This window comes from Rana temporaria, chromosome 8, assembly GCF_905171775.1.
Source record: "Rana temporaria chromosome 8, aRanTem1.1, whole genome shotgun sequence".
NCBI lineage: Eukaryota > Metazoa > Chordata > Amphibia > Anura > Ranidae > Rana > Rana temporaria.
The window spans coordinates 116,055,695-116,081,291 of NC_053496.1; the positions used below are offsets into that span (position 1 = coordinate 116,055,695).

The 25,597-nt window shown below is 43.0% G+C and overlaps 1 protein-coding gene across 2 annotated transcripts in view; it reads left to right on the top strand.

The window, feature by feature from the left end:
• Positions 1 to 22,092: 22,092 nt before the first annotated feature.
• Positions 22,093 to 25,597, top strand: part of OPN4 (opsin 4) — a 120,166-nt gene continuing 116,661 nt past the window's right edge. Inside the window, exon 1 of one of the 2 annotated variants that reach the window (XM_040320519.1) lies at positions 22,093 to 22,396. In XM_040320519.1, the coding sequence (XP_040176453.1) occupies positions 22,250 to 22,396 (147 nt within the window). In that variant the 5' untranslated portion in view covers positions 22,093 to 22,249. The remainder of the gene's footprint in view (positions 22,397 to 25,597) is intronic. The other variant, XM_040320518.1, reaches the window with a different exon arrangement.

The window sequence follows — 25,597 nt, forward strand, 5'->3', positions numbered from 1 at the left end:
TGCCACCCATTAGTACCAATCAGTGCCGCCTATCAGTGCCCATCAGTGCCACCTATAAGTGACCATCAGTGCAGCCCATCAATGGCCATCAGTGCTGCATACCAGTTCCCCCTATCAGTGCCGCCTATCAGTGCCCATCAGTGCAGCCTATCAGTGCCCATCATCAGTGCCACCTCATCAGTGCCGCCTTATCAGTGCCTGTCAGTGCAGCCTCATTAGTGCCCATCAGTGAAGGAGAAAAATTACTTATTTACAAAATTTTATAACAGAAACAAAGAAAACTTTTTTTTTCAAAAGTCTTTTTTTATTTGTTGCACAAAATATAAAAACCCCAGCAGTGATCAAATACCACCAAAAGAAAGCTCTATTTGTGGGAACAAAATGATAAAAAATGTGTTTGGGTAAAGAGTAGCATGACCGTGCAATTGTCATTCAAAGTGCGACCGCACTGAAAGCTGAAAAATGGCCTGGGCAGGAAGGGGTGTAGTGCCTGGTATTGAAGTGGTTAAAGGTGATTTATATAAAAGCAATAATAATCTTGTAGCATTGCAATACTACAGCAGTGTAGTAAGAATCGTTCCCGAGAGGGATCTACCGTTGAGGGAGGGGTCTCATTTTGCTGGCTGCTGGAGGGTCTATTGATGCTGGCTGTTAGGAATCCATTGTTGCTGGGTTGTCCATTGTTCCTAGATCTATTTTTCTTACTTTCTTGTTATCATTAACAAGTTAACAGCCGTACGCACTCCGGAGGAAGCCGATGCTCCTCTATAGTCTGTTGCAAAATCTTTGCCCATTTAGTGAGTGTCTGAGACACCAAATTTGCAGCCAAAATAGGTCGCAACGCTGACCCAAGCATGGTGAACATGGGGCGGGTCACCGCTTCGCACCTCCTATCAGTAGGGTCCTTAAAGGCAAGGGTCCCCTCTACCGGAGAGTGGTTACCTTATTTAGCAGAGAGACCGGGGGGTCCACAACCAGAGGAGAGGCCCATTTTTTCAAAAGGCTCTCCTCAAAAGGATAACGGACCACTATGCGCTGAGGGACCACAAAAGACTTCTGCGGCCGTTCCCATTGCTTATCAATGAACTTATCAAAGAAAGCAACATAAGGAAAAACCTTCACAGAGCGGTTAGATTTGTGTGACCCAAAAGAGACAGACCCCTCTGTGGAAGTCCCAGCTGCATCTTCCAGCTTGAGAGAGTCCCTCACAGCATCAATAAGTGCACTCACAAGTGCTCTGTCTTGCACTGACCCGGACGAGGGGTCCTCCTCACCAGGAAGGTCCTGGTCCACATCCTCTGACAAACCAAAACGGGGGTCCTGGGCTGCAGCCAGGCCCGAATCTGAGTCAGAGCATTCCCCAGAAGATGGTGGGGGGAGGGGGCACTTTTTACCCCACTTACGCCCGCATGCCGCTTCTATTCTGGCAACAAATGATTCCAGGACTGCCGACAGCGTATCCATGGGAACCGCAGGTGCAGGGGCACCATTTGCTGCCTCTGTCAATTTAGGGGAAGAAAGGTCAGATACTGACTCCATTATCACCCACTAAAAAGCCCTCAGGGACTAAGTGAAAAAACACTTAAGAAGTCCACCCTCCTTGCTGCACCGACCAGGGGGGGTTACCCAGGAGACTCACCACCCAGAGGGAGATCGCTCATCACAGCTGCCCACCTTCCTTGTATCCACAGCGTGTGTGAGGAAAAAGCTGTGAGGAAAAACTGTGAGAAGAATGAGCTGTGCACCGTTCAGAAAGCCACTGCTAGAGGCCAAAACCCACACCAAAATGGCCACCAGACGCCTCAGATAAAAGAGCGTGGACCACAGGAAAATGGCCGCCCACAATACCGACCTGCACCACAGCGTGGCAACGGAAAAATGTCAGCCAATAGAAAATTCAATGGGGAAAGGCAGGCACACAAAAAATGGCGTTGGCGTTGTGAAAATGGAGCCTGAGCACCGCGATGTGGACGAGAAGGCCGTGGAAGGAACCCTCCCAGGAGACAGACCCCCCCTCACAGAAAGCTGGCGCATCCCTGACAGACCCACAACCGATGGTACAGAGTAGCTATCGGCCTGGTCCACTGTGAGTGTGACAGCAGCCCAGTCATATGTGGACCCCGGAGCATATGCTCACTGGCCACCCCTGGAGCCATGGGGCATGTCGTGGCCGACCCAGCACGTACCTTTGGACTGCTCACGCTCGATGGCCGGACTGGGGAGACTACAAGGATCTATAATATCCAGCCTGTCACCCAGCCGGCAGTTGATAGAAGAATCACAAAAATAAAATAATAAAATAATAAAAAAAAATTCCTCAAAGGGGGCCCAAAGGGAGCCACGTTCTTCTCCTCTGCTAGGCAGAAAAAAAACTGAGGTTGAATGCTGCAGGGTGAGGGGTTATGACCGGAGGGACCGCTCCCTGGGCGGTGCTGTGTAACTCTGTTAAAGTTACATGTTTTAAGATAACTAACTAACTAATGTTCTGCCTAGTCCTCTCCTATGAACAGGAATATAACCCAAATGTCAAGATTTAAGGAGCTGTGTCTGTCCATGGACAAAAAAATATTTTTTTTTTTTAAATTGTCGCTCTTTTTTTGTTTTCTAGCGCAAAAAATAAAAACCGCAGAGGTGATCAAATACTGCCAAAAGAAAGTAAATTTTGTTTGGGAGCCACGTCGCATGACCGCACAATTGTCAGTTAAAGCAACGCAGCGCTGAATCGCAAAATATGCTCTGGTCTCAGGACAGCCAAATGGTCCGGGGCTGAAGTGGTTAACATGCTATTCCCTGTGGTAATCAATTGTATGTTTCTGGCTGGAGCTCAGTCTGCCAAGCACTCACAGGACAATAGGGGTAGGCGTCTTATGTTATTTACAAAAACATTGGAGGGGCCCCAATAAAACAGGAGATTTCTATTCTTCTTTGGAACCAAATTATAGCTGAAGTCATTCCCCACACGTTAACCTTTTTAGTGAACACTTTCCTGCCACTGACCTTATATTCTGCCACTTCTATTCAATATACATACATCAGTCACTGCATGTTAACCCCATTTTTCCATTTAGTATATGTTGACATTTATTGTGCATGTACAGTACCCTTTCCTGTGCCCCCCCAGCCATTACATGTACATTGACCCTTTACTATACAAAACTGAGCAGTTAACATTAACTGCACTTTACTTTCAGTTATACAGTAAAAACAGAACAGTAGTCCCATTTGTACATTATATAATACACACTTCTTGCCTGTGTATACTGTTCCCTACATACATTTCATGCTACTTAGCTTTATACACTGTTAGGTAGATTCAGAAAGAGTTAGGCCGACTTATCAGTAGATAAGCCGACCTAACTCAGAATCTACGCCGACTTATGTTTAAGCGCATGCTCAAACAGAGATACGCTTAAACATATCTAAGATAGAACGGCTTGCGCCGTCCTATCTTAGATTGCAATATTTCGGATTACCGCTAGGTGGCGCTTCCATTGCGGTCGGCGTAGAATATGTAAATGAGTTGATACGCCGATTCACGAACGTACGCCCGGCCGACGCAGTACTTTTACGCCGTTTATGTAAGAGATAGGCCGCGTAAAGTTAGAGCTAGGCCCTAGTGGAATAACAATGTTAAAGTATGGCCGCCGTTCCCGCCGCGAGATTCAAATTTTTTACGTTGTTTGCGTAAGTCGTCCGCGAATCGGGATTTACGTAGTTTACGTCCACGTCGAAATCAATAGGCCCGTGCGGCGTACTTAGCCGCAATGCACAATGGGAAATGTAGGAGCCCGGCGCATGCGCAGTAAAAAAAACATAAAAAACGCGAGGTCAAGCCTCATTACCATAAAACACGCCCCCCTCCAACACATTTGAATTAGGCGCCCTTACGCCCGCTGATTTAGGCTACACCGTCGTAACTTAGCAGGCAAGTACATTGTGAATCATGTACTTGCCTAGCTAACTTCCGGCGGCGTAGCCTAAACACGCTAAGCTACGCCACCGTAACTGTAGGCTCTTGTACCTGAATCTACCTATATGTTGTGATTTTATATTCTGTACGGCTGCATTGCCGAAATGATACTGTTTGTATTGCACTGCCATTATATACTCAACATTGATCTGCTGTATACATTGTGCTGAACATTATATATTCTACTCCTCTCTGCTTCATGCATTATGATGTAAAATATGCAGGATAACGAACATTGCAGGTCTGTATACACTTAGGCCTCGTACACACGACCGAGTTTCTCGGCAAAAACCAGCAAGAAACTTGCTGGGAGATATTTTTTTGCCGAGGAAACCGGTCGTGTGTACATTTTCGTCGAGGAAACTGTCGAGAACCTCGACGAGCCAAAAAGAGAGCAAGTTCTCTATTTCCTCGACGGGAGTCCAAATTGGCTCGTCGAGTTCCTCGACGGGCTGGTTTTCGACGAGAAACTCGGACGTCTGTATGCTAAGAAACCCGCGCTTGCTCAGATTAAAGTATGAGTCGGGAGTAAAAGTAGCATTTGTAATGGAGATAACACATTTTTAAAGCTGTAACAGACTGAAAAGTGAAAATCGTCTCTTACCAAACTTTTATTTAACACGCAAACACATGAAATTAGCAAAAGCAGCCCCAAGAGTTTAGCCAGTGGAATCAAACTTCCCCTGCCGTTGTATGTGTTGTATGTCACCGCGTTTGAGAACGAGGAGATTTTGGCTTGACAGTGTGTACGCAAAGCAAGCTTGTCGAGTTCCTCGACAAGCCTAACAAGGAACTCGACGAGGAAAACGATGTGTTTCGCCCGTCGAGTTTCTCGGTCATGTGTACGAGGCCTAAGGTGTATATTATGCATGCACACTACTCAACTGCATAAATATTCTTCATGTTGCATGGCTATATACACTGTGCTGTACACTAAATACTCCATGGGCCAGATTCATGTATCTGGGCGCATCTTTGTGCGGGCGTAGCATATCCTATTTACGATACGCCGCCCCAACTTAGACAGGCAAGTGCAGTATTCACAAAGCACTTGCTCCGTAAGTTGCGGCGGCATAGCGTAAATTGGCCGGCATAAGCCCGCCTAATTCAAAGTAGGCTGGTAGGGGGCGTGTTGTATGGAAATGAATCGTGACCCCACGTAAATGACGCGCCTAACAAACGGCGCATTTGCGCGCGCATGCTCAGAATGACGTCGCAAATACTCCCTAAGATACGTCGGCTCAATGCTTTGTCGACGTGAACGTAACCTACGCCCATCCCCATTCACGTACGACTTACGCAAACGACGTAAAATACGATGCTGTTCCGACGTTTCCGACGTCCATACGTTAACATGACTTACCCCTGCTTTATGAGGGGTACAGTTACGCCGGTCGTACGCCTTACGTAAACAGCGTATAGTAATACGCCTGGGCGCAAGTACGTTTGTGAATCGGAGTATCTAGGTCATTTGCATATTTATAATGGGAACGCTGAATGCGTCCAGTGTAACTATGCGCCCACGATACGCCGGCGTAGGCAAGTTACGTCGGACGGCTGAAGCCATGTTTTTGGACGTATCTCGCTTTGTGAATCGGCTTAAAGATGCGACGGCGCACATTTGAAATTACAGCGGCGTATCTGGAGATACGCCAACGTATATTCTTTCTGAATCTGGCCCCATGTGACGCCTTGCTATTTACCTTGGTATTATTATAAAATCCACACTGCTAATTTTTTTGTACACTGTTCTGAACATTATAATGTAAAACACAAAATATGTATACTTCATAATGTATACACTTCTTGTTATATGTTTTAAAACACCATAATGTACCAATTTTTATTTAAATTTTCTTAAAAGAGAAGTTCAGGTTTTATAAAAAAAATGATACCTACCTAAATGGATGAAGCATCGTTCCAATTCTGCATTTGTCCCCCCACTGGCTCTGAGACCATGAACTGAGCGATCAAACACCGCTAATTGCTCAGCTCTCTGTCTGTAGACTGCAGAGAGCTGCTGACTATCAGTCACCAGGTTTCTGCTATGCCTTTCCAGCATTTACTGGAGCACTGGACTTTGGAGAGGGCGGGAGGGGCTAGCTCAGTCATCCAGAGGCTCGATAAGAGGCTGAGCCAGCTGCTGATCCAGGCATCTGGGTGGATCCTGACGATATGGTCGGGATTATTTTAGAGCCTAGACTGGCTCTGTGATGTCAGCTGGCAGCAAGCTTTATCCCACTGTTGCTGAAAACAGGTCATGGGAGTGAAGAATGAACAGAACTCCTCTGATCCATAAAAAAGCTTTGGCTGTATTTCTCCTTTAACTCTTGTGAACAACCTGAAATGATACACAGATAAACAATAAAATGCCAGAGGTTAAATAAAAAGGTAAAAAGGTTACAAAAAACTGAAAAATTATTTACATTTTGGAGTTATACATAAAGTTTACAAAACCATCAAAAGGCTGTTGGAAATTGGAGGAACCTTTGTCAGAGACAGGTCAAACAAACCCAAAGCTACAAAAGAATCATAAGATAAGTTTTTAACCACTTCAGCTCTGGAATGCAATTCTTTGTGATACAGCACTGCGTCGTTTTAACTGACAGTTGCACGGTCGTGCAACACTTTACCCAAATAGAGATTTATTTTGGTGGTACTTGATTACATCTGCTCTTAAAAAATAAATAAATAAATACAAAACAATATTTTTTTTCTTTTGGGTATAAACTATTCCCAATAATAAAAAAATCATTAAAAACATTTAATTTCTTCATAAGTTTAGGCCAATATGTATTCTGCTACATATTTATTGTATATTAATTGGTTTGCAAAAAATCTATAGCGTCTACAAAATAGGGGATAGATTTTAGGGACTTTTTTTATAATTGATTTTATTAGTAATAGCGGCGATCTTCGATTTTTAGCAGGACATTGCGGCGGACAAATCTGATACTGAGTGACACTTTTTGGGACCAGTGCTATAAAAATGATTATTGTATAAATGACACAGTGAAGGGGTTAACACCAGGGGCGATCAACTGTTTAATGTTTCCTAGGTTGGTGCTTACTAACTATGTGGGGCAGTGTCACACTGAAGGAAAAGAGAGATCCGTGATTCAGCTAAGCTGAATTACAAGATCTCTCTTTCCCGTTCCTGACAGATCTGCCGTTTGCCTTGTTTACACAGGCAGACAGCTGATTCGGCTCTCCTGTGAATGATCGGCGGGTCGCAGCAGACATCGCGGCTGCCGGACCTGCTGATTGGCTCCCGCTGTGCCCAAAATTGCGTGCACAAAATCATGTACCTGTAAGTGATTTTGACCAGCCAGACTGCCCTGCCGCAGTATATATGCAGTGGGCGGTCCGGAACTGGTAAAGAAGGATCTGAGGGTTTTGGTAGATCATAAGCTCAACAATAGCATGCAATGCCAAGCTGCAGTTTCCAAAGCGAACAAAATCCTTTCTTGTATTAAGAGAGGCATGGACTCTCTGGAATATGCAGTTCAGTTTTGGGCACCAGTTCTCAAAAAGGATATCTGGGAACTGGAGAGAGTGCAGAGAATGACAACCAAACTGATAAGAGGCATGGAGGAGCTCAACTATGAGGAGAGATTAGAGGAACTGAATTTATTCTCTCTTGAGAAGAAGAGATTAAGAGGGGATATGATCAACATAAAGGGTCCATATAGTCATTTGGTGTAGAGTTTTTTCACTTTAAGGTCATCACAAAGGACAAGGGGGCACTCTTTGCATCTAGAGCAGGGGTCTCCAAAGTACGGCCCGCGGGCCACATCCGGCCCGTTAGGAGGTTTTGTCCGGCCCGCAGGTTCAGTCACCAGACTCACTGCAGGAACGGAGTCTGCTCAAATTGCGGGGCTTGCTTTGCCTTCTGACAGGCATTGAGGGAGTGTCCCAACAAAGCCTGTGTTTCAGTGCAGACCTGCTGCTCCTCCCAGCTCCTCCCCCGGAGTTAGATTAAGTTTCGTTTTTGCTGTAACAGCTTGTCCGTGTAAGAGGGGCGGGACCCGGCAAGTGCAGTGTGTGTCTGCTCTAAACCAGCTCTTCAGAGAAGCAGCACAGAACACACTGATCTACGGGGAATAGCAGAAGGTGATGGGGAGAAAAATGTGCTGGAGGAGGCTGGGCTTCACACAAGTTAAGAGGGGGGCTCCGATGGGGATGTAGATGTTCAGGGGGGTGTGGAGGGACACATGTGTGCAGGAACTCTGATGGGGGGGGGGGGCAGACACATGTGTGCAGGGACTCTGATGGGGGGGGGGGGCAGACACATGTGTGCAGGGACTCTGATGGGGGGGGGCAGACACATGTGTGCAGGGACTCTGATGGGGGGGGGGGCAGACACATGTGTGCAGGGACTCTGATGGGGGGGGGGGACAGACACATGTGTGCAGGACTCTGATGGGGGGGGGGGGACAGACACATGTGTGCAGGGACTCTGATGGGGGGGGGGGGACAGACACATGTGTGCAGGGACTCTGATGGGGGGGGACAGACACATGTGTGCAGGGACTCTGATGGGGGGGGGGGCAGACACATGTGTGCAGGGACTCTGATGGGGGGGGGGGACAGACACATGTGTGCAGGAACTCTGATGGGGGGGGGGCAGACACATGTGTGCAGGGACTCTGATGGGGGGGGCAGACACATGTGTGCAGGGACTCTGATGGGGGGGGGGCAGACACATGTGTGCAGGGACTCTGATGGGGGGGGGGACAGACACATGTGTGCAGGGACTCTGATGGGGGGGGGGACAGACACATGTGTGCAGGGACTCTGATGGGGGGGGGGGCAGACACGTGTGCAGGGACTCTGATGGGGGGGGCAGACACATGTGTGCAGGGACTCTGATGGGGGGGGGGGGCAGACACATGTGTGAGGGGACTCTGATGAGGGACACGTGTGAGGGGGCTCTGATGAGGGACACATGTGTGAGGGGGCTCTGATGAGGGACACATGTGTGAGGGGGCTCTGATGAGGGACACATGTGTGAGGGGGCTCTGATGAGGGACACGTGTGAGGGGGCTCTGATGAGGGACACATGTGTGAGGGGGCTCTGATGAGGGACACGTGTGAGGGGACTCTGATGAGGGACACATGTGTGAGGGGGCTCTGATGAGGGACACATGTGTGAGGGGGCTCTGATGAGGGACACGTGTGAGGGGACTCTGATGAGGGACACATGTGTGAGGGGGCTCTGATGAGGGACACGTGTGTGAGGGGGCTCTGATGAGGGACACGTGTGAGGGGACTCTGATGAGGGACACATGTGTGAGGGGGCTCTGATGAGGGACACGTGTGTGAGGGGCTCTGATGAGGGACACGTGTGTGAGGGGCTCTGATGAGGGACACGTGTGTGAGGGGGCTCTGATGAGGGACACGTGTGTGAGGGGCTCTGATGAGGGACACGTGTGTGTGAGGGGGCTCTGATGAGGGACACGTGTGTGAGGGGGCTCTGATGAGGGACACATGTGTGAGGGGGCTCTGATGAGGGACACATGTGTGAGGGGGCTCTGATGAGGGACACGTGTGAGGGGCTCTGATGAGGGACACGTGTGTGAGGGGGCTCTGATGAGGGACACATGTGTGAGGGGGCTCTGATGAGGGACACATGTGTGAGGGGGCTCTGATGAGGGACACGTGTGAGGGGCTCTGATGAGGGACACGTGTGAGGGGCTCTGATGAGGGACACGTGTGAGGGGCTCTGATGAGGGACACGTGTGAGGGGCTCTGATGAGGGACACGTGTGAGGGGGATCCTTTTTTTAATTCTACTCTATTCCATAGCTGAGGAGTCATTTTTAAATAGCTTCTTTTTTTTTCGGCCCGCGAATATCTGTAAAATATACAATGTGGCCCTCGAAGTAAAAAGTTTGGAGACCCCTGATCTAGAGGAAAAAGATTTAATTTCCAAATACGGAAACGTTTCTTCACAATAAGAGCTGTGGAAATGTGAAATAGACTCCCTCCAGAGGTGGTTCTGGCCAGCTCAGTAGATTGCTTTAAAAAAGGCCTGGATTCTTTCCTAAATGTACATAATATAACTGGGTACTAACATTTATAGGTAAAGTTGATCAAGGGGATACCTGATTGCCTCTCAGGGGATCAGGAAGGATTTTTCCCTCTGCTGTAGCAAATTGGATCATGTTTTGCTGGGGTTTTTCGCCTCCCTCTGGATCAGCTGTGGGTATAGGATTGGGAAAACCGTTGTTTTTTATCCGACAAAAAAAACGGTCGTATGTTCTAGGTATAAGAGGCGCTTCGACTTAGTTATGTTTTTATTTATCTATTTATAGATTTTATATATTATTTCCTATTTATTATTTTTACTTCCAATCATTTTAATTAGGAAATTTAAGTTTGGACAGAGAGAAATCATTTTTTCACCAGCCAGAATCCCAGCACGGGCTCTCAATAACAGTGAATTATAATAAATAAGGGGAAATCTCAATAACCTCAAACTATTTCCATCCTTAGCAAAGGTGGGACGGAAAATCATAAAGTATTTCAAGGTGACTATATGAGGGGTTAAAAAGTCAAGACCAATTTTCTCACTGTTATAAGTTCTTCACAAGGAGAGTATCAGAAACTCCAAATACAACATATCATAAGGGAAAAGTCAAACAACATCGGAAAAGACAGTAAAGAGAGAAATAATAAGAGCAAAAAGGGAATGGAAAATGGAAAGAGAGAAACCCAGAGAGATGGGGAAGGAGTGAAGCTCTTAGGGGATGAATTTGATATGGTCAAATCCCCTAGAGCCTCACTTGTACATAGGCAGCCCAAGAGCTCCAGATAGCTTCAAATCACTTAGTAGTATAATTTACCACACTAGCAATTAGATTGTTAAGCATAATCCAGAATACCTTTCATCTGTACAATGACATACACACAGAGGTCTGCTTCTATGAACAGGGTATAGTAAGATTTGTGGCCAAAAGCATAAAAACGATTAGGCGTTGCTTAGAGCGAGGTAGATTCTCAACTGGTTCACTTAGCAAAGCAATATGTGGTTGCTGGGGACTGAGATCTCCCAAAATGTTTTTATCAAGGCAAAAATCTAATTCCATTAACCCAGCAACCTCTAGTACTCCCACCAAATATAGTACATGCTGCCAAGTGAGTGGCATCCTCGGAAGCACTGGGGAGAAGGAGGCTGATTATTTATCATTTTTATTGGTGGCACCTACTAGGGGTGAGGGCTACCTGGGGCCAAGGCAAACTTCACTGTTGTTTGGTTCTAGCGCTTCCAAATTGAATATGTGATATTCATGGTGGATTCCATTTATTCCTGAACATGAACAGGAACATTACTCATAGAACATGTTATGTTTTACACTTAATGCTCAAGGTTGTCCATGCAGCTTATTAAAAGCTAAAAGTCCTCAATTGAAACATAATGTCCATAACCTATGTACAGTATACACATCAATACAAGGACGTCACAACACAAGGACATCTTGTTTATTAGCCTTCCAGCCCACATCTTCAGATTCCTGCATTAGTAGTGAGTTTACATTGTTTTCTTCTCTCAACTCTATAAACCTGTAGGTTGTGGCCCTCTTATTTTATTCTGATTCTGTTATATTTCCGACTCTTATGGTGCAAATGTTTCAAGCTTAGAGCATGTTCTAGCCATTACCAGTAATGAAGCTGTTATAGAATGTCTTGTTCTAAGGATACCATGAAATAAAGCCCGGAAATATAAGATCTAGAGAATTAAAGATACACAGTAATATTCACAGAGACTATCCTTCTAAGCCAAACAAAACGCAGTTCAAGGTCTGAAAAATGGATGCTCTATTTCTTTAAATGATTCCTTTGTTGGCAGGTTTATCAAAGGGGGTCCCTGAAGGGAGATCCTTGTCATCAATTGTTTAATACTTGTTCAATACTAAAAACCACAGGTAATCCACATAGTACTAAAAAATCGAATAACACTATAAGCCCAGGTTCAAACTGGGTGCGATTTCATTCGATTTGAGATGCGATTTCACATGTGAAATCGCATCTCAAATGCCGCCAATTGTCGGCAATGGCGCCGTCCTAATCGGTGCGACGCCGCATCTGCGGCGCTGCACCGATTTCAAAAAGTAGTTCTTGTACTACTTTTTGCGATTTCGGGCCGCGATTTACATAGACATCTGTGCAGAAACCTGCACAGATGTCTCTTAAATCGTGGCCGAAATCGGGACTGCCGGTGGGAGTGAAATCGTGCGAGTTCAGCTGAACTCGCACGGCTTCACTCCCGCAGCCCAGTGTGAACCAGGGCTAAAAAAAATACAATAGTTCAAGAAATATAATACGGCTATTTACTCCCCCCAACACCTTTTCTATATACGTGATCTGCAGTCTTTCAATGTTATTTAGATATTTATTATTATTTATGACCACAGAGGATGTCCCCATAAATTCCACACAATTTGGCATATATGGAATAACTCTGCTTCTACTCTAAACCTAAATAGAAGGTAATGTTTGTTTATCCTATCATACTGTCAGATACATCATATGGTTAATCTTTTTCGTTTTTTTATGCTACTTTCTGTAAAATGTAATACAACAATCTTTTTGCATTCATTATTTTCAAATATATTTGTAAATCTGTCATTGTATTTAGTATTTAATATAAAAAAAAAGATATTTAAAAGAAACCAGCTAAATGTATATTGTATATTATGTAAGAAACCAGCTAAATGTATATCATATTTTGTATTGAAATATTACCATTGCATTGTAGTATTATAATAAATTAAATGCCTATAGGAAAACATATCAGCCTCCCTCCAATTAGCTCTTCTTGCAGTCGTTTTAATAATCAGTGAATTGACTGTACACAGTAATGTCTTTAACCCAAAACCAACCTTCACTGATGCGTTTTACTGCTCCTGGTTTGCTCACAAGAATAGGGGAGGTATAGGATTTTCAAGAAGGCGTGGAGACAGACTGTGATGGCCGGCACCCAGGTTGTCTATGTGCAAGAGAGGCCGGTTTTGAGCATTATGAATCTGTGTTTTTTTTCTTCATCAAATGTCCAATTTGTGTGTACAGTCCAAAACAGTATGACAAACAGTGTGGTCACAGGGCAAACTCCCGCAATGCTCCTTGTAGGCAGAGACCATGTGATATGGCTATTTCCTAGGCTTTGGGTCACATGAAAGGCAGGATGTACTATTTAACTTGAAACATTATTTATGTGATAAGGCATTGCTGATATTTCTGCTACTCACTCATATTATGTGAATTTTAAAAGTGTAAAAATGTTATTTTTTTTGCAGCTTACTAGGCCTTTGGATGTTTCAGTTTTAGGAATATTTTCTTACTTTTTTTTCTTATTATTTTTTTTATTAAAATAAACACAATTTTTTTTTACATACTATACACAAGAACATAAATACATCTTATTAACAAAATCCAATACAGCATTGAAAACTGAAATCCAATATAAGATTTCACTGATTGAGAACATATGAGAACATGCATCATAATTAGTCACATTTCTTTTAATCTTTATCTAAGAACACTAAGCAAAACTAGAGTAAGACGAATCATTCAAAATCTTGTTTCTTTTGCAGGGAACACATGTGTAAACCTTCAAGAAACTGATCACCTTCTCAGGACCGGGAGGGAGTCATAACCACTATATCATTTTTGTATAATGGGCGATTAGAGATCATTTGCAACAATGAGTCACTTGTGTCTTGTGAATCTAAGCAAGGCCCCAAATTGTGGTAAACTTCATTGGGCACCCTCTAGCCTCATAGGTCAGCTTGTATAGAGGGAGATTCTGGTTAATTAATTGTTTCCACAGATAAATGCTTAAGAGTCGGTTCACACTAGGGCAACACGACTTCCAGCGCGACTTTCAGAGGCGACACCGACACGACTTGAGCATGAACCACAGGGCGATCTGGGTCAATTTACAACACGACTTGATGTAGTCTCCAGGACAGGAGACTTTCCAGTGGCCAATCAAACAACAATCAGCTCTAGGGGAGGGAGGGGGAGGGAGGGAGAGGGAGGGAGAGGTTTGCCTGAGAAATGTATGTTATCTTCCTGGAAAGTCGCTTCAGTTAAGACAGTGATCAGACTTGGATCAGACTTGGAGGCGACTTCCATTGAAATCAATGGGTACAAATCGCCTACAAGTCGGATTGAAGTAGTACAGGAACTTCTTTTGAAGTCGGAGCGACTCGAGTCGTGTGTATTAACACCGCTCCCATTCACTTGCATTGTTTTTCTCGACAGCGCGACTTGGGACAACTTGAGGCGACTTCAATCCGGATCCCAAGTCGCCCCAGTGTGAACCGACTCTAAGGGTTCCTACCAAACCCAGTACGATACAATTGTTTTTCTAGCATAATAAATCAATGGACATAAAAAAAAATTGGTCTTACCCTGTTTCTCCAAAAATAAGCCCTACCCCGGTAGTATGAAACAGATATTAGGAAGCTCAAAAGGCTCTGAAATAAATACATAGGGGGTTATTTACTAATGCCAAATCCACTTTACACTACAAGTGCAAACTACAAGTGCAAAGTGCATCTAAAATTGTACTGAAAGTGCACTTGGAAGTGCAGTTGCTGTAGATCCGAGGGGGACATAAAAAACAACATTTTATCTTGCACATGATTGAATAATAAAATCAGCAGAGCTTCCCCTCATTTCAGACCGACCCCCTCAGATTTACAGTGACTGCACTTTCAGTGCAATTTCAAGTGCACTTTGCACTTGTAGTGCAAAGTGGATTTTCCTTTAGTAAATAACGCCCATTTTCTGCCAATCAGAATGGCCGGATCTTATTACAGGCTCACACCATATGCAAGAAGTTTCCCTGCTTTATTTCACACTAAAGGCGAGTTGGGGAAGGCCGCTTACTCATCAGAAATAGCCTTTTTGGGGTATAGTATGTTTGATGCAGATATCTAAGCTGTATTAATTAATCCCTAACCGAGATACAATTTCTGTGTCCCAGTATGAGAGAAACACTACTTTCTAAACCTCAATGGCAAGATCAGCTACGTCCGCCACCCACTTATTATAGGCTTTCTCTAATTGGGGTGATGGTTTATCTAACAACAATGCATAGTACGTGGAAATAAACCTGGAGCGATCAGATGATAGAAGTATGCGTTCTAGCTTATGCCTTGTACACACAACCATTTTTCTCGGCAGGAAAAAAAAAAAGGTTTTCCCGACGTGATTCCTCTCCAGCCTGACTTGCATACACACATTCATGCAAAAAAACGTCCGACCAAAGCGCAGTGGCGTACAACACGTATGACTGGACTATAAAGGGGAAGTTCCTTTCAAATGGCGCCACCCTTTGTGCTGCTTTTGCTGATCCTCGTGTTAGTAAAAGTTTGGTGAGAGACGATTTACACTTTTCAGTTTTCGTGCTTTTCAGTCTGTTACAGCGTGATGAATGTGATATCTCCATTCCAAACGCTAGTTTTACCAGAACGAGCGCTCCCGTCTCATGCTTGATTCTGAGCATGTGCATTTGTTTCCCTTTGGAAAAGAATACACACGACTGTTTTTCGCGACGAGAAAAATACTGACGGGAAACACAACGAGAAAAAAGGGAGCTGGTTTCAATTTTTTTGCAGGGAGTTTTTTTGTCGATAAAACTGCTAGGGAGCATACACACGACCGTTTTTCACGACCAATATAAAAAATTGTAATTTTCTCGTCGTGAAAACCGGACGTGTGTACAAGGCATTAGAGTTACAATATTTTCATTTTTAAGTACAGGAAATACCTATTCCTCTTGCCAGAAATGCAGTGTTCCTCCTGTGTCATTACTTTAAGTTTGTATTGATACATTCGGTTTGTACTGATATAAATTTGAAGCTGCTCTTCATGAGCTCCCCCTGAAAATTGAATTGCTTAGCTGTCGCTCTCTGCATTCCTTTTCTTAGCCAGAAATTATTTAGGCCATTGGATCAGCATGACAACCAGTTATCTAGCATTTTTCAGAAGCAAAGGACATATTTCCCTTACCACTATATACTATAGAGGATTTTTATATTTGTTTTCCTTATAGTCATGGCTAATATGTTTGGCAAATATTAAAATTCATATTCATATTTTGTAATCTCTTAAGCCCTGTACACACAATCGGATATCTGATGGAATCTAATCAGATGGATTTTTTCATTGGCTATGCGATGAAGCTGACTTTCATCAGTCTTGCCTACACACCATCGGTTAAAAATCCGATCGTGTCCAACGCGGTGACGTAAAACACTACGACGTGCTGAGAAAAATGAAGTTCAATGCTTTCGAGCATGCGTCGACTTGATTCTGAGCATGCGTGGATTTTTGACCGATGGACTTCCCCACAGATGATCAGTTTTTTATATCGGTTTTTGAACCATAGGAAAAGTGTAAAACAGGTTCTATTTCTTTTCACCGATGGAAAAAAAAATTGATCGGTTCGTCCGATGAAAACGGTCCATCGGTCCGTTTTCATCAGACAAACCGATCGTGTGTACAGGGCTTAAGTTTTTCACATCTGAATCAGGCTTGCAAGAGGGCAGAGTTGTTAAGAAAAGATCAGCCCATAATTTAGGTCACAGTTACCCAGTAGGTCTTGTGTGAACCTGATAACAGACTTTGGAGAACATTCATTTGATCCAGAAGTTTATGGTTAGATCAGACCATTTTTCTACTGGTTGACAGGGACGGTTGGATATGTTTATATCCAACCCTCCCTGTCTGAACCAGTAGAAACATTGTATATGGACTGTCAAAGAAACATTTTGACACTGTGATGTCTAAATGGAAAGATACCCATGAAAGGGATAGAGCTAAAGCCAAACTGGTCGGAGCGGCGGCGATTAACTATTGAGCTTTGGCAGATGTTTCAGGGGTGCCAGGTCTGGCACCAAGTACTGTGAGTGTGATTCTTTTGTTTTTCATGAAGAGTTTAATAAACCATGTTATCCATCCCTTATTAGACAGCTTTGTCAAAAGTTTTAATAAGTTAGGCCATATTTCTCTTCGAATACTTTGTCATTCACTTTAAAAAAATTGATTAAAATACAATCGAAAAGCATCATCGGTTAATACATTAGTTCTTTTACAGGTAGAGTTCTCACTTGTGCTTACAGCACTATTTCATCTATTAGAAAAATGTGAGACTAGAATTATTTACACCACCAAATAGTATTTTACAATGTATAACTGTAACAGAGTATCTAATTACAAGTGGCATAGCTAGCACATCTGGCACCCGGGCCTGGACATTTTTTTTGCACCTCCCAAGAAAAATGGTATGTGGCAATGTAGTGGAACCAAAACTGTGGGTGTGGTCAGATTGCATCAACAGTGCGAAGGGCTTAAAGGGCCATATGCTTTAATGACTGTGCCACAAGCGAGTATGTATCAGACAGTACAAACCTCTGTACACTAATTTTATTTAAATAAAACTGTTCAATTGCTTATCCTTTACTACACACAGCTAACTATAAAGTGATATGAAAGTCTTGTGTTTTGTTTTTATTTCTAAATTATAAACATGTTGGGCCAGAAACCTGCGGCGGCGTAACGTATCCCATTTACGTTACACCGCCGCAGGTTTACAGCGTAAGTGCCTGATTCACAAAGCTCTTACCTGTAAACTTGCGGCGGTGTAACGTAAATCCGCTCGGCGCAAGCCCGCCTAATTCAAATGGGGCGGGCACCATTTAAATTAGGCGCGTTCCCGCGCCAAACGTTCTGCGCATGCTCCGTTAGGAAATCTCCCGACGTGCTTTGCGCGAAATTACGGCGCCCAACGTTTTTTTTGAACGGCGACGTGCGTTACGTCGTTTCGTATTCCCGGAAGTCTTACGCAAAAAAAAAATTGAAATTCGACGCGGGAACGACGGCCATACTTTAACATGGCTGTTCTAAAGATAAGCCATGATAAAGCAGGCCGAAGTTTGCGATGGGAAAAACCAACTAGCGACGATGTAAGAGATTGCGACGAACGCGCGTATCTTCGTGGATCGCCGTAAGTAGTCATTTGCATATTCTACGCCGACCGCAATGGAATCGCCACCTAGCGTCCGGCCTAGAATTGCATCCTAAGATCCGACGATGTAAGTCAATTACATCTTAGGGCTATCTATGCGTAACTGATTCTATGAATCAGCCGCATAGTTAGGACGGGCGGATCACAGAGATACGACGGCGTATCAGGAGATACGCCGTCGTATCTCTTTTGTGAATCTGGCCTGTTATACTTACCTGTACTGTGTAATGGTTTTGCACAGGGAAGCTTGGATCCTCCTCTTCTTGGGTCCCTCGCCGGCACCCCTGGCCCATGCCTCTTTTTGGGTGCCACCACAGCAAGCAGCTTGTGTCCAACCACCCACGGAGCCATGGCTCGACTCCGCTCCCTCATTCTTCTGATTGGCTCACTGGCTGTAAACAACCAGCAGTGTGAGCCAATGGCTCCCGCTGCTTACAACAGCCAATCAGGAGTACGAGTTCCCAGACAGCCAAGGCTCTTGGGGACATCGCTGGATCGAGAGGGGGCTTAGGTAAGAATTAGGTGGGGCTGTGGGGGACTGCTGCACTCAGAAGTTTTTTTTATCTTCATGCATAAAATATTGTGTCTTTACAACCACTTTAACAAAGAATGTGCTGTACTTAGAATGCAATAGTCAAAAGTAATAAATATAAAACACAGTGAGGGTAAATTTATCAAAACTGGTGCACTTAGAATTTGGAACAGCTGTGCATGGCAACCAATCAGCTTATATCTTCAGCTTGTTCAGCTTTTAAAAATGAAAGCTATGAGCTGATTGGTTGCCATGCACAGCTGTTTCAAATGATGTCTGCTCTAGTTTTGATAAATTCCCCTAAGGGCTAAGCAGACAGGTCCTGTATGCTGAGCCAATTTTTGCTTCATCTGCATCCACCAGGGAGCTTCACCTATAGAAGTGGGTGCACAGATCCGAATGCAAACATTGTGCGTTTGGATACATGCATCACTTCCTGTCTGCATGTCAAATTTTGTCCATGCAGCTGCTGGGCTCCAATTGACTTTGACTGGACTGCCTGCACAGGGATGCACAGAACACCAAGTATACAACAGCCATCACACTGGGCACGGACACAAATGCTACATGTAAATGAGGCCTAATTGTCATGTGGGCCAGATAGCAGGAAAGAGAAGATGTTGGGTAATTAAAAGAGAAGTATGGGAAAATTATTTATGAATCATACTTACCTAGATAGATGCTGCATCCAGTTTCTGGCTATGCTGAGCTCTGGCCCCCCCCCCCCCCCCACCTTGGTGCTCACTGAAACACTGGGCTGTGGAGGGGGCAAGAGTGGCCAGCTCAGGTTCTCAGAAGCTCGCTGAGAGGCTGTCACGTACCTGGTGGTAGAGTCTGATATGCAGAGGAGGGCCTCTCTTACACCTCTGACACGAGGCTCCTGGTAGAGTAAACAGGAGGTGTGGGAGTGCAGAGTCTCTTGAGTGACTGACAATTGCTAGCAGTGAAGCTGAGCCGGAACTGATGGTAGAGTACTGGAGGAACACCGAAACAGCAGGATACCCAGGAACAGCTGTCAGGCTGGAGACTGGATTAGGCTGGTACTTGGAAGCCACGGGCTGGAGCGTAGGTACAGCAGCTAGCAGGAAAGATATCAGTGTGGATTGGAGCACAGGCAGATGCAGGTAGGCTGTCTAAAGACACTGGTGAACAAGTTCAGAACAGACGTGGATACAGAAGCAAAGTGGTGCAGGCAGGTTCGGCAACATTCTGGCAGCAAGGTAGACGAAGAAACAGGTAGGAGCGTAGTAGACAAGCCAAAATCGGATGCAGGCAGAAAGCAGGCATAGTCAGGAACAAGGTACAGGCAAACGGATAACAGGAATCACTGGGAACGCTGTAGACCAGACAGCACTGATCCTGGGGAATGAGTCAGTTTATTAGTCAGTTTAGCTTCAAGAACTGTCACAGAGTGCGTGCACGCGCACACTCGGCTTTCCGTTCTGCATTGGTGCGCAAGCACGTATGCATCGGTGCACTTTAATAATTATGCTACCAAAATTAGTGTGCTGTAAACTGCCTCCAGCATTGTTTTTGTTTCTTTTTTGCTGAATACTGTCATTTTGCTGAAGCCCAGAGCCCCTGAGCAGCAGTAAATCTTTTGGCTGTCAGCAGATCGGCCTCTACAAATTCGACACAGTGACTAAAAATGAGAGCAACTGAGCATGCACAGGGCAGGGTGAGACAGTGTATTACTGGATTTTAAACAGTATGGGCACTTCTTTTTAACGGTTTGAATAGCTATACCTGCAAAACGTACCAACCTAAAGTGATCTAGCAGGCAGTGGTGTATCTAGGGTATGGTAGCCATGGCAAGTGCCATGGGCGCCATGGGGAGGGGGCGGCAAAAAGCCACCCCTCGCATGAAAAAAAACCCACCCGTCCTTCCGCGGCCGCCTCCTGCACTACTCTCCTGGCAGCCGCAGTCGGCCTGTTGGAGCACGGCGCAAGCATAGCAATTGCTAATATTTCTCCTTCTGCCTGGGGAGGGGAATGACAGGTAAAAAAGTGTGTGTAGAAAAAATGCATAATAATGATAATTAAAAAAAGTACCTAGATCAAGGTTTGATCTAGGTTAATGCTATGGTTAGTGTTTGGGTCAAGGTCAGGGTCAAATGTCAAGGTCAGGGTCAAAGGTCAATGTCAGTGTTAAAGGTCAAGGTCAGTATTTTTGGTTACAGATTTTTTTTAATTAGTATCAATTAGTGTCGTAGTCAGTGTCTTTTAGCTAGGATAAAAAAAAAAAGGAAAATGTGCACTATTGATTCTGGGCTGTATTATAGGTACAAACAACAAATGACACACACATATTTGGTATTGCTGCAATCGCCAGGAGCAGGAGAATTTATTTTAAGTTGTTTTTTGGTGGTAGGTTATGGCAGTAGCAAGAAATATACAACTATTTTTTTTTGTTTACTATTGTAGGCCAGTTTTCCTTTGATAACAAAAAGTAATCAGGAGATGTCCATTACCATTTACCACCAAATGAAAGCCCAATTTGTCCTGAAAGAAACAAGGTATAATTCACCTGGATGCACAGAGCAGTTGTGGTGATGTGTACAGTTTTCCTAACACAAGTCAAAGTTACAAAATTGGGCTTAGGCATTAAGATTTGTTTTACCCTTAGGCATGAAGGGGTTAAGCAGTTACAGCCAGGGCTTTTTTTCAGGGGGAACTTGGGGGAACTCAGTTCCACCACCTCTGGCTCAGACCCTTTGGTGCCCGCTCACCACAATCACTTGTAAACACAAAATTCTGCTTCCTGTGTTTACAAGTGACAGCTCTGCACTCTGTGTGTAACCCCCCCTGAACTCTGCATTCTGTATGTAATGCAATCCTGGTATTTAATGCCCCTTTAAGACCCTTCTACTGTTTGTGAAATCTGAACGGGGTCGTGGTTGAGTTCCTGCACCTATTTTCTGAGAAAAAAAGCTCTGGTTACAGCAATAGTTGTTATTTTTCCTTTTATGATATAGGTTTTACATATGTGCATAATTCCCCATTGGGTAAAAAAAAAGCCCATCAAAAGTCATCAGACAGAGAATGACAGCCATAAAGAAAATTGTTGATTTCACTACTTTCCAATGTCACATACTGTAATATCAAAAAGATATGGTCACACTATGAACAGCACATTATGATAGCAGTTATCATATATGCTTTTTATTCTTAAATCCCAAGAAAAGTCTAAAAATAACATTTTTAGATTCCTGATGATGACCTAATTATTGTTGCTCCTAAATGCCTCCTTCCTCTTATCTTAAATAATCAGGATCAGTACAAGGTGTGTTATCTAACGACAGATTATGAAAAATTGTCTGTAAGGAATAAAAGATGACAATACATTCCTAAGTATTCATAAGCAGGTCAACCTGTCTTTGACTGCCTTTCAAAGCACATTATCTTAATACATGGTATGGCTGATTTTAATTTGCTAAGATCAAAAAGAGTACAGACGAGAAGTGTCTTTGAATGGCATCATGTAATTGTAGTATGAATGAGAGCAGACATTCAATGAGCATGTGCGGCCAGTACATGCTCTTATATTTAAAGGGAGGATGCATCTCTGCCTCCTGGCAGCAGCACATGAAAGCAGTTATCTGCTGCTGCACAGATAAACAATCTCCATCTCTGCTTCAGAAAAGGCAGATCATTGTCAGAACTACTAAATACAGTCAACAGACCCTGAAAATTAACTTATTCTAAGGATGAACATTTTGTCTGTTAGAAAGGGCATCACTTGCCCGCCTCAAGATGCTAACTGCACTAGGATTCTGGAGTCCATGAGCACCTGGAATAGTTCAGAAGTGAGCTCATACAGACTTGTGGAACTACCACCAGTCTTCACCACTATGGTAAGTTCTATCCTACCTGCGGCATAATATACAAATCTCTAGCACAAGGTTAAAGAGCTGTATTTTAGCCATGTGAACGTGATATTCAGATCTCATTGGACCAACCTGAAAATAACTGTCACGTAAAAAATAAATAAAGCTCTTTAACCTGATACATTTACTTTATGAATTGAATCTCTGTCATGTTATCTCATGTAACTCTAAACCATATTTACATGCAACAAAACATACCGTGCATTTTTACATTTGCAACTTTACAAATAACTAAATTATTTTAAACACATTTTTGACTTTAATATTTTATTAGTGATATACAAGATGGATATATAAAACATCTATAGGTTAAAAATATGACAAGCAATTGGCACTAAGGTTTTCTTTTTTTAATATTTGTACTTGACCTTATTTTTAAATACAGTAAGTATTTATTTTGTTAAGCTTAGTTACTTTAAAAATATATCCCAGTAGGTTTTATTAATAATATGAAAACAATGAAAGTTGTGTGGTTTAGTATACTGTTATATTTTACTGTGGTCATAGTACAGCGTATGGTAGCACAGAATTTATTAATTTGAATTACATTTATACTAATTGGATGAATTTTTTTTTACACTAATCATTTGCTTTAGGTACTGTGTGCACTTTATGAGTAATTGTTGGTTAGTATTTATCCAAATGAATTAATTTAGCACTTATTTTGGTGACAGCGCAAGACTTCTTTTTTTTCTTTTTCATAGTACAGCATATGGTAGCATGGACTTTATTCATTTGAATTACATTTATACTAATTGGATGAGTTTTTATTTACATGAATCATTTGCTTTAGGTACTGTGTGCACTTTATGAGTAATTGTTGGTTAGTATTTATCCAAATTAATTTAGCACTTATTTCAATGACAGCGGAAGACTTATTTTCTTTATTTTTCATAGTACACAGATAAATAATAAAATGTAATAAAGATTAAAAAAAAAATCACTTAGTGAAAACTGTTGAATAAAACTAAGAGAAAAAAAGTAGCGAGGAAAAAAAAAATAGGAGAAAAAAGATGTGATGCTTTTACATGTTAATTTTAACTATTTTAGTATATAGATAAAGCGTATCTTACAAACTATTTGATATTTACTGCATATTAAACTGTTCATTTTCCAATGTAGGTTTAGGTTAGGCAATTCCATGAAAAAAATGTAGTTGTCATTTGTCTTGAAGTCAAATGTGTGCATTGGAGGTTGAAACTTGTGAAGACCGATGCAGGTGCTAAGTGGTTTAGAAGAGCAAATTCAAGGGTAAAATAGGAGTGCTTGCAGGTTAATGTGGAATTACAGGCAAACACAAAATAAAATTATAAACCAGGCATAAAACAGCTACTTTTTTTGCGACTGAATTTTTTTGTACAAACAATTTTTTTTGTGCAAAATTTTTTTTGTAAAAGTTAATCAAATTGTGGCCTACTGTAACTAAAGTTTCAGAGCCATGCTGTTGTATGGACTGCCACCAAAGAAGTAATAGAAAGAGGTGGCAGGGCTTGTGTGCTTTGGGAAGAGTCCTTTCCTTGAATAATAACAGCAACGCCTGAAAAAATGAGACACAAGGGTTGACGTATGTGCTTTTTGTGGGCACAGAGAGTGCCCCTTTCAGCTGGTTTTGTTGATGTACTCCTAGAGATAGACACAGTGTATCATAGAGAGAGGCTTACCGGTAGACTTTCTGGGACATCGGAGAGTGCCATGAATACTGATGGAGCCCGGTACCTGACCAGAGGAAAAGGACACTACAGACACTAACTGGTTGTACTGCCAACAGTAAACAGAGGGAGATCACCTGCTACCACAGTAAGAGGCCACCGACCAAAACCTTGCTATGCTTTGACAAAAGAGGGACAGTGTTGCCTGCAAGCATCACAGAGCCAGTTCCTTTATAAGTGATCCATAATTCTGAGCGCTCTGACATAAGAGTTGGACCCCAACAAGCTGGCCGGCAGAAGGGAAAGAGTATTTAGAATTATTTAGAATTGTCCCAGTATAGGGTTTAGGTGGGGTTGCTCTTTACGGCAATTATTTGTTTCCACAGTATATTATTTGCTACTGTTCACCTATTTACAGTATATTTCTTGCTATTCTTTAACTTTTTGTAGTATCATTACTGTTGGCCATATCTCCTTTTGCTACTTGGATACTGCATGCACATCTGCAATAAATATTCCCCACTCAGCCAGGTCTGTTGGGGTGTATGGTACTATTATGCCGCGTACACACGATCAGCCCATCCGATGAACCTCAGGCCTCGTACACACGATAGGTTAAACAGAGGACAACGGTCTGATGGACCATTTTCATCGGTCAAAACCGATCGTGTGTGGGCCCCATAGGTTATTTAACCATCGGTTAAAAAAAAGCCAACTTGCTTTAAATTTAACCGATAGATTCCTAACCGATGGGAAAAAAAAACGATCGTTAGAAGGCACAACCATCCGTTAAAAATCCAAGCATGCTCAGAATCAAGTCGACGCATGCTTGGAAGCATTGAACTTCGTTTTTTTTAGCACGTCGTTGTGTTTTACGTCACCGCGTTCTGACACGATCGTTTTTTTAACCGATGGAGTGTAGGTGCGACGGACCATCAGTCAGCTTCATCGGTTAACCGATGAAAACGGTCCATCGGTCCGTTCTCATCGGATGGACTGATCATGTGTACGCGGCCTTAGGGTCCTCGGTTAGGGGATCTGAGAAGTGGCTCCTTCAGGGTTAAGCGCTACACATAGTGAACAAAGGTAAATAATATAACACAAATTTCTTATTTGCATTCACTGAACATAATGTAAAAGTAATTCACTGAAAACCAATTACAAAAACATTTGAGCTTTGAGTGCTGTCAGTGCATGTTGTGCTAACTCCTATTAGCATTTTTATTTTCTTGTTCAAGTATTTTATTAAATATTATCAGAAAACATTGAATGTAATGAGTAAAGAGAAAAAAAATACTCCTATTAGCAGTTTATCATTATATATATATATATATATATATATATATATATATATATATATATATATATATATATATATATATATATATATATATATATATAGAATAACATAAGTATCTAGACAGCACAGCAAGTAAAAATAAGTGACATGACCTGTCTTTCCATAACGCCTGTATTTTGTTATCCAGAACATAACGACTACTACAGTACATTGCAGAAA